Here is a 10,093-nt window from a genome sequence, read left to right as displayed (position 1 = left end):
TCTGCTGGTGTTATTTTCTTCTTTGATTTGGTTTCCACCTTTCATTTTTGTTTGAATTTGAATTTTAATTTGGCTACTTATTATCTTTTTAAAAAAAACTAAATAATTTTATTTTGTCTCAGAAAATTGACTATCTGTGTACAGTTGATCCATGATTGATTGTCTCAAATTTTGTAAGTTCTCTAATTTAATTTTTATATATATACTATTTTTTTTACCTTCCAATTTGTTGCTGTGAATAATTTAGAAATTTACTTTTTTTCCGATCGTAATGCTATTATATATAATATAATCTAATTTGGTTGCTAATTTAAAAATATTTTTACAATAATTATTTAAAGAATTTTTTTTGTGCTAATCATAATGCTTTTATATATGAGTTTTTTGTAAAAAAATTTGTATATGTATTTAGTTTGTTTAAAATACAATTTTAAAATATATATATATATGATGGCAATTGCGAAATAATTGCAACCAATGTGTGCACTAACTAATTTTCATTATTTTTTTATTTGTTTGTTGAATATTTTATTTTTTCAATTGTTGTGATAGCGTTATTTTATTATTTCTATTTAAAATTATTTCTTTTGACTGTAAGTTCTGCCACTTATATATTCTAATCAATTTTGCAAATTGCTGCTTCACTTAATCTATTTTTGCTACTATTTCTTCTACCGCATATCTGGGTTGCAAAAGGATATTGTGTTTTTGTTTTGCTACTATTAATTTTTGTACTATTGCAGTCATATATTTTTAGGATAGTCGGTTAGTAACATTTTTTAAAACTTTTCCTATTAGTCTTATTTCATTCTTTCCTTCATTCTTTACTTACTATTGATTTATTTTTTAGCCAATTTTTATAGGTTTTTTTCAACTTCTACAATTCTAAATTTCATTGTATCTATAGCTGCTCCTACTACTGTTGTTTCAGCTATTTCTACTTTTATTTATTTGTTATTTAAAATTTTTAAATTTTTCTTATGTATTTACTATTTTGTCTTTCTTTAACTTCTTTTACAAGATCTCAAATATTTTTTCAAATTATTATACATCAAATTTTTTCTCTTATAATTTTATTTTTCTTTCTCTTTGTTTGTTCTTTATGTTTGAAGTAGGATAGTAATTAACGAAAATAGTAGAATATTATAATTTAAAGAAAATAAAGAAAAAATTTTAGTACAAAAACTAAAGTTAAATATCGAATATTATATATCCGCCGCAACGCGCGGGTCACTACACTAGTATATATTATTCCTCAATAGCTTCGAGGGGACGGCAACACGTGGCAGCGGAGCCGCCAGCGGGAGCGGGCGCAGGGGCGCGGCGCTTGGCGCGCGTGGGGACCGGGCGCGAGGCAGCGGGCGCGAGCCGAGTCGATGGCAACGGATCGCGAGGGGGCGGCGGCGGGGCGCACAGAACTTGAGGCTGGTTGGCGGCGTGGCGGGCGGCCGGGCGCTGAGGCGTGAAGAGGACAGGCGGCGAGCGAGGGGGGCCAAGCGAGTGCGAGCTAAGGGGTTGGCGTCGAAGCGAGAGCGAGAGCCGAGAGCAGGGATGCGTGGCGAGGCGCGACAGCGACGTGCGCGGTCGCGCCGGAGCCGAAAGAAAAGCGCGGCTCATATTAAGTGTTTTCTCGGTCACAAGCAAGCTTAAGCCTCGTAGACCACATGAGAGGGAGTCAACGTGGACCTCCCTCTCATTCATATAATATATATACGAAGGCCACTTCCGCATCGTCGGACCACACAGAGGCGAGGTCCACGTTGACCTCCCTCTCATTCTAGTATATTATAATAATACTACTAGTAAAATATACGTCAAAATACACTAATAATTTTTTTAAATTATTTTTTAATTTTAGGCCATATTTTATATGATTGCCAAATATGTATCTAAAAAATTTAAAATAATAAATCACGCTATTAAGAAAGATATACTTTAAATGATAAATAATTAACAATAATCTCTAATGCAAAAATTACTTTTGAAATTAAATAAAAAAATAAAATCTGTTGGGAAATAAATTTTTGAAATTAAATAGATAATATCTAAAAAAGATATTTTAAAATAAAATAGGAAAATATCTTTTATAGGATTTTCACACCCATAATCTGTTATAGAAAACTTACTTTTGAAATTAAATAGAAAAATTTATATTTTAAGATTTTCACATTTATAGAGAACTTACGTATTCATTGCTGTTTCTATTTCTATTTTTATTCTTATATTTAAAATTTTTCGTACGGAAAGAGGAAAATGGGCGCTAATTTTTCCGGTTTCTATTTCTATTTTTATTCTTATATTTAAAATTTTTCGTACGGAAAGAGAAAAATGGGCGCTAATTTTCCCGCCGAGAAATGGATCTGTCGACAGACCCAAATTTGAATATACGTGCTTATATATATAATTGAGCTCCTATGCTTTTAAAAATACCAAGTCATTGGTGCTTGTAAGTTTTTAGCTCTTGGATTAAGGGATGTGCGGTTAAGATGATGTAGGCCCCCTAGGGTTGAGTGAGTGGTGGTTGAATAGTATAATCTAATGGGTGAAAATGATCAAAGGCGTAGATCTAACAGTAAAAAATTTACAAGCACCAAGCCGGACTCTCTCTCTCTCTCTCTCTCTCTCTCTCTCTCTCTCTCTCTCTCTCTATATATATATATATATATATATATATATATATAGTTTTTTATTTTTATATAAATATATTATTATATAATAATTTATTATATAATTTACTATTTATTTTTATAAAATGTAAAATATATAAATAAATATTAAATAATTTAGACTATTAGTATTAGATATAAATGTTAATTTTATAATATTGAGCATTCACATATAAATTGTACATTAAAAAAAAAAAAAGATTAATGCAGCTTAAATTAATTTTATATTTGATGAAAGTTAATTGCGAGAATCACAAGCAATAATTTCTCTTCTCATTCACTAACTACGGGGGGGACTATGATACCTACTAAAACTTATTTCACTAACTAATGAGGAACTACCATACCCACTAAAAATTTTTGATGTACTTATTGCACCATTTATTATTTCTCAACCCCTTAGACATGCGGTCATGTTTAGAAATATTATAAATAACCTTACAAAATTAGTAATATCAAATCAAACAAAAAATACAAGATAAAAAATATTTAATAAAGTTGAAGAACTATGTCAAAATATCTTATTATTAAGAGAGCTCCTTATATTTTCTATATTAAGAAAGATAGCTGCATTTATTTAAAATTATTTCGTAATTTATCCATAATATTTCATAATTATTCTGAAATTAATTTTTATAACTAATTTTTAAAATTAAATTTTTAAATAACTACCCGCCAAGTAATTTGAGGATGCGCCGGATGGGCGCCGCATGGCACCCGCGCCACGCTACTCTTCCTTTTGGGAGAGCAGGACTTTTTTTGGTGCACCCGGTGCACCATTTTTTATGTTAAAATTTTTAATTATATTTTAATATAATAGAGATATATTATGATAATTAAAAAATATATGTAAAAAAAATTTTGAACCCTAAATTCTAAATTCTTTTACATATATTTTTAAAATACCATAATATATATATATATATATATTACAATTTAAAAATAAAAATAAAATCTTAAAGCAAAAAAATGGTGCACCAGGTACACCAAAAAAATCCTGTTGCTCCTCTTGTTAGGAGAGCAACATGTCACGGACAAAATATTTTCCGTTGACTTCTCCTTGACAGTGGCCCAACTTCGCTAACAGAGTGGATCGTCAAAGAGACCCAAACCCAACCCATTATGGAAAACTCAAGATTTATAAAACTCTCATAAGTTATGGGATGACTCTTAAGCTCATGACCCATTATGAGGGTGAGTTAATGTATCATAATTAGAGAGTTAGTGAGTGGCTAGATTCAATGTATCTAGAAACCTATATATAGTGATGGTTGGTTAAAGCCAAAACATACAAGAGAGAGTGTGTTGTTAAAATTTTTGTCCCAGTCTAGGCTCCCAAATCTAAGATGTGATATATCTAATAAAACTCATGCAACCTAAAAATTTAAGCCTATGANTTTAAAAAATATATGTAAAAAAATTTTTGAACCCTAAATTCTAAATTCTTTTACATATATTTTTAAAATACCTTAATATATATATATATATATATATATATATATATTAAATTACAATTTAAAAATAAAAATAAAATCTTAAAGCAAAAAAATGGTGCACCAGGTACACCAAAAAAATCCTGTTGCTCCCCTTGTTAGGAGAACAACATGTCACGGACAAAATATTTTCCGTTGGCTTCTTCTTGACAGTGGCCCAACTTCGCTAACAGAGCGGATCGTCAAAGAGACCCAAACCCAACCCATTATGGAAAACTCAAGGTTTATAAAACTCTCATAAGTTATGGGATGACTCTTAAGCTCATGACCCATTATGAAGGTGAATTAATGTATCATAATTAGAGAGTTAGTGAGTGGCTAGATTCAATATATCTAGAAGCCTATATATAGTGATGGTTGGCTAAAGCCAAAACATACAAGAGAGAGTGTGTTGTTAAAATTTTTGTCCCAGTCTAGGCTCCCAAATCTAAGATGTGATATATCTAATAAAACTCATGCAACCTAAAAATTTAATCCTATGAAATTTTGACTCACTAGCATATATATCAAACCTTTACTCTCTCACTAATTATTCAATATGAGACTATTTATATGTGAGCTCTTAACAACTCTTATGCCATAAAAGAGAGTATACAAAAATTCAAAGCATAAGGGGTGAATGAAACACAAACATCTGTTATTTTATGACTCGGGCAAATTATTGTTAATGATAAAAGAGAGAGTTATGCGCCTTCATTCATGCTCTTCACATAAGAAAGATAACCACCTCCCATGTTCTTCACATTCTTGAAGCCCTGCATTCAAAACAAAATTGTCATTCTTTATTACCACAAAACTAGCACAAAAGTTAGCTAGATATTGAGTTGGAGTACGTCAAGAATTAGTAACGAGTTCTGCGCGTGCAAAATGACAAAGATCCACAGTTAAAGTTATTAGGTGTTTAGCTTTAAGCCCCAGATAAAGTAATGACTAACAAGGTAAGGGAATAAACAAGTACTTCTCAATAAGGTTTTGCCAACAACTTTCAACTATATTCAAAAGGATTGTCTTCTTGTTTTGAAAAAATGGTAGCATGCTATCACTTCATTCAATTTTTTTTAAAAATAAATTTAGCTGAAAATATGAAGCAACTAAGCTTTGAACTTAGAACCTCGGGTACCAACCATCAAACCTTTTACCAATATTCAAAAGTATTGACAAATCAAAGTTTCACGTGCGGGTAATAGAAGCTTATTCAGCTCTTGTCACGGCAAAAAGCTCTAGGCATAAAAGTGAGGCTAAACATTTGCTGAACCAACTAATCTTCAAGGTTCCCTTGCTTGTTTCCATAAGTTGAGAAGTAATAAAACCAATTGTAAAGAGTGGTGAAGAGAAGAGGACTTACTGCGTTGAGGAGATCTAAAGTAGCGAGTTTAGATCGTATGCCGGATCGACAACCCTAAAAGGATAGCAACGAAATAAATTATGTAGCTTAAAGATCATTTTGGTTCTAGCATGCTAGATAGGAGAGCAAGAACATATGATGACAAATAAAATTAAACTTCATAGTTGATCAAGTAATATTTTAAGTAATCAAATTTACAGCCAGTACCTGAATCATTGAGCTCTCACAATTTGGTTTCTAATTATTCACTTCTATAAATTAGTTATTGATCTTACCTTTATTTGAGCAACGTCATCTCAAAGTTAATTTTGCCTCTAGTAGAGGCTCTGACAATTATCTTGGTAAACGACCTTTTAGTGTAATTTGGATTTTCAGGAGTAAACCTTGTGAAAATTAGATAAGAAAAATCAGGGGCTAAATTAAAGTCAATCACAAGTTATTGGATTGTTTGTGCATTTATCACAATGACAATTGCCTATGATATGTAATAATGCCCCTTAAAATCATAAGGTATGGACTTATTATGATTCAGAAAGAGAATACTGTAAATATTGTAAACACCTTTCATAAAAAACTCCATTTATAATTTTCACTCAAAAAACAAAAAAGAATTAAATGACAAGATATACTTCAAATCAAGGTTTTAAGTGTCCGTCAGCACGGGCCGTATTCACCGTACCGTACCGTGCCAACAAGTTACCAGCACGATACAGACCCCGTGCCAATGACACAGCTCAAAACCCTCTATTCTTTAAATTAGTAAGTAATTTTCTCAATAAAGTTCAAAAGATGTGATAAAAAAGCCTAATAAATAGTTAGAATATTTTGTTGCTAAGAAAATAAATATTTCATGATATTATGGGTCGGCACACAAAAATTTTTTTTGACCTGCACGCATTGGCACGGCTCGGCACGCACCGTGCCGTACCGTGCCGGCAAGTTTCCGGCACGACCCCGTGCCACGGCACTTAAATCCTTGCTTCAAATACTTGCTTTTGTTTTTTCAGTTCTTAAATTTTCTGATAGTTCAGCAACACAAATACTTATAAAATTTTCTCATTAAAAAAAGACAAAAAAAAGAAAAAGAAATGTTACTGAGATTGTCAACAAGAACCACTCTAATTATTCTTTACTTCATCGGAGTCTAAGAAAGATATTTCAGCCCATTGCCATCTCCAGATACTAATTCTCATCCTACTTAACATAGTTTTGTTTTCCTACAGCTAAGTATATGTAGCATTATTATCCAAAAGTAGAGCAGATCCACTAAAGCTCCTGAAATTGTGACATTTAACAGAAGAAATAGAATTACCACAATTAAGTTCTCATCCTTTCCATAAAGTGACTCGACTTGCTCAATAAAGTTCTCATTTTTGAGCTTCCCTGAAAAGTTCAGATCACAGTAAAGCAAACAAAAGCTTTAAAGAAACATAACACATGACAGGAAACTGATGGTGATTAATGAGCCTATAATAATTGATTACCCTGAAACCAATCTTTACTCCGTGACTGTTTAGGAAACTATATGTGAATCATCATCGTTTTCCACATGCCATTTTGCTCTCATGAGCAAGAGTTTTATTGGACACATGTTCCAATTTTTAGATATGTTACATAGCTAATCTCATTAAAAATAACATAAGATAATTCAATGCCAATAATCATTCAGCATATGTTCCTTCCTATGTATCAACGTGAAGAGAAAAAATGATTGCAAAAATTCCTTATGGTATTATCAAAAAAAAGATGACCAATACCATACATCGCGAGGAAAGAAAGAAACTAACCTTGAGGAGTAACAGATGTGTAGAAGGGAACATTCCGCGCGCCCTCGACATGCCCTTTCTCAAAATCCTCCCACATCCTTTACACGTTTGTAAACATTTAAGCATACAAAATTAGATAAAGAGATGCAATACAAAGATCGAATTAAGAGTAAAACAAAGAGCACAGATCACACCGACCTTACATCCAAATACTGATAACCGGAACACAAGAGATCTCGCGCTTCACGAGCATCAATGGTCACAATATCTTCAACACTGCAATACAAAATTCACAAGGAAAAAACCACAAAGAATTAGGACCACTACACAAACAAAATACCTTTGTTTAGCCAAAAGATCACATTCTTTACCTCGTCGGAGGTTTCGTCATTGATTTCAGTGCTTTGAGGATCAAGAGTTATTCTCCTTTTAGTCCTTATATTTTAATAGGTTTAAGGACAAGATAAGCTTCTCCAATGTCAACCTTTTAGCTTGATGAAACCATACTAGAATCTTCTTTCCTTCATAAATAATAAAAGGTGGCTTCCAATGTAAGCTAATGTTGATGTCACAGTAGAATCATGAATAAGATAATGTACTGATGTGATAATCTGATGTGGTGCCACATTATCACATTGATAAGCACTGGCATAGCAAACAAGAAGACTTAGTCTAAGATATCCCTATTGGCATATTTTATAGGCATGATTAAATGTATAAGAAAATATAAATATTTTCTTTATTAAAGTGGGATAATTTGCTCTGATGTAGCCCCACACCTTTCAATCTAATGAATAATTGCATGGTCCACATAAGCCTTAGATAAGGTTCCTCTTTGTCATATTCTATAATTGGTGTAAGAAGATAGAGATAACTGATTCATTTGTGCAAGGGGAATGAATGGTCTTGATGCTGAATCAGAATGCTTTTTATCATGGAGCTCATCTCTATAAATTGATACTGCTTTTACTTTCCTCTTAGCTAGAACTTATCCAACTACAGCTCTGTTTGGTACCAAATCAAAATAGAATTGAATAGATTTGTAATATATTAAATGAACTCAAAGAGATTAGTTTTGAGGTTGAAATACATTGTTTAGAATAAAACACAATTAAATGAATTTCATTGTTTATATTCCCACTGAACCCTTAGCTATATTTAAGAGTCCACGGCATTAAAAAAATGATAATATTCAATAGACTAGTTCTTCTATGTTTGCAAAACTCAATTCACGAAAAAATTGAGCTCAAATCGTCCGATTTACTTATCGGAATCCACCAAAATCAGGGAAATCATTACAGATCATCAACTAATCAATGTCTTTTTGGAAATAACTTGTGTATTGTTTCATTTAGAAAAACTTCTTCTGTCGAAAATCCAGAATTTAACAGTATCTGCAACATAGATTTTCTTCTTATGCATTCTTACAGTGCTCAAAGATTTTGCCAGAACCAATTAATTTCTGACCTATTCCTATGAAATTTTGTGAATCCAAACAACATCATAATTTTGGTCGGAAAACTGAAGCTCAAATATTTATCTCTAGGTGGTTTTCGGGTTCATGTTTGGAGATGTAAGATGGTTTTAATGATGCTAAAGTAATTTAACTTGATGATTATCAAATCATCTGAAAGAGATTTCAATTAAACTCAGACCTGGTTAATCAAGTAGTGTCTCCTTTAGCAACAAATACCCAATTAATGAGTTCAATTACTATTTGAATGAATACTTTAATCATTTTGATGTCCAAATCTTTTCGGACATTTAATTTTGGGTCATTTCTATCATTCATATGAACAGGGGTGTTAAATTTACAACCATTATTGAACTTTCATCATGTAATTAGTCTAATCTATTACAAGAGAGTATGTAATCAACCTTAAGGTCCTCACTAATCTATTACAAGAGGATATGTCATCAACCTTAAGGTCCTCACTAATTTTTATAACCAACTAAAAAATAGTTTGGCCTAACATTTACCCAAAAAAAAGTCCCTACTTTAAAAGTAGAGTACAGACTTCAGCAAAAGGAGAAGAAAAGGAGAAGAAAAAAGCCTACAGCATCTGACCCAACCAAAAAACAAAAGGCAAAAGGCCAAGGAGCAGAAATTTTAATTATATTTAGGTGTTAACATACATTGAATTTGGTTGAGTAATTAAATACATAGCAAAGTTAATTAGATCACAGATTTAATTAAATACAGATTTAATCACCTACAAGTAATCTGTTATATCTCAAATGATAAAAGATGAAATGGCAGTGGGCAAGATGCAACTAGTTTCTCAATCAATAAACAAAATAACCATCACACATAAGTATACCGACAAAGTGACAAGATTCTACTATGCTTTTTGTTAAATGAAGAAACACTACCCAAATAAATAAATAAATAAATAAACCACAAAGAATTAAAAGAGAATCTATATTTACATCAAGAATGGGTACCTTTTTCTTCTTCTTTTCTTCTTTTGCTTAAGTCCGAACTCTACCCTTAAAGTAGGGATTTTTTTTTCTTTTTTTTTGGGGAAATGTTAGGCCAACTATCTTTTAGTTTGTTATAAAAGTTTATTGAGGACCTTAAGGTTGATGACATATCCTCTTCTAATAGATTATACTAATTTCATAATGAAAGTTCAATAATGGTTTTAAAAATAGGCCTACAGCTTCTGACCCAATCAAAAAGCAAAAGACAAAAAGACCAAGAAGCAGAAATTTTAATTATATTTAGGTGTTAACATACATTGAATATGGTTGAGTAATTAAATACACAGCAAAGTTAATTAGATGACAAATTTAATCGCCTACAAGTAATCTTTTAAGTCT

At 31.6% G+C, this 10,093-nt stretch overlaps 1 protein-coding gene across 2 annotated transcripts; it reads right to left on the bottom strand.

Moving 5' to 3' along the window:
* LOC109707629 (thiosulfate sulfurtransferase 18-like) lies at positions 4,662–7,953 on the bottom strand. Of its 2 annotated transcripts, none has more exons than XM_020229049.1 (6): positions 7,642–7,953; positions 7,474–7,546; positions 7,292–7,368; positions 6,817–6,887; positions 5,505–5,558; positions 4,662–4,914 (listed from the first exon to the last, which is right to left on the bottom strand). In XM_020229049.1, exons 2-6 carry the CDS (start codon positions 7,521–7,523, stop codon positions 4,843–4,845), a joined length of 324 nt encoding a protein of 107 aa, XP_020084638.1. In that variant the 5' UTR covers positions 7,524–7,546; positions 7,642–7,953; the 3' UTR covers positions 4,662–4,842. The 2 variants fall into 2 exon arrangements, with proteins under 2 accessions (XP_020084638.1, XP_020084637.1); XM_020229048.1 differs by having other exon boundaries at positions 7,469–7,546; positions 7,642–7,949.

This window comes from Ananas comosus, linkage group 3, assembly GCF_001540865.1.
Source record: "Ananas comosus cultivar F153 linkage group 3, ASM154086v1, whole genome shotgun sequence".
NCBI lineage: Eukaryota > Viridiplantae > Streptophyta > Magnoliopsida > Poales > Bromeliaceae > Ananas > Ananas comosus.
Note: the sequence above shows the minus strand (reverse complement) of the source record. Positions and strands in the feature narration are given on the sequence as shown.

What these genes read in the sequence shown, in the direction of transcription:
- LOC109707629 (XM_020229048.1), bottom strand. Translation starts at nt 7,661, where the DNA reads ATGACGAAACCTCCGACGAG. An exon ending in ATGACGAAACCTCCGACGAG is followed by an intron (nt 7,547 to 7,641) that starts GTAAAGAATGTG and finishes TTTGTATTGCAG; the next exon opens with TGTTGAAGATATTGTGACCA. An exon ending in TATCAGTATTTGGATGTAAG is followed by an intron (nt 7,369 to 7,468) that starts GTCGGTGTGATC and finishes AAACGTGTAAAG; the next exon opens with GATGTGGGAGGATTTTGAGA.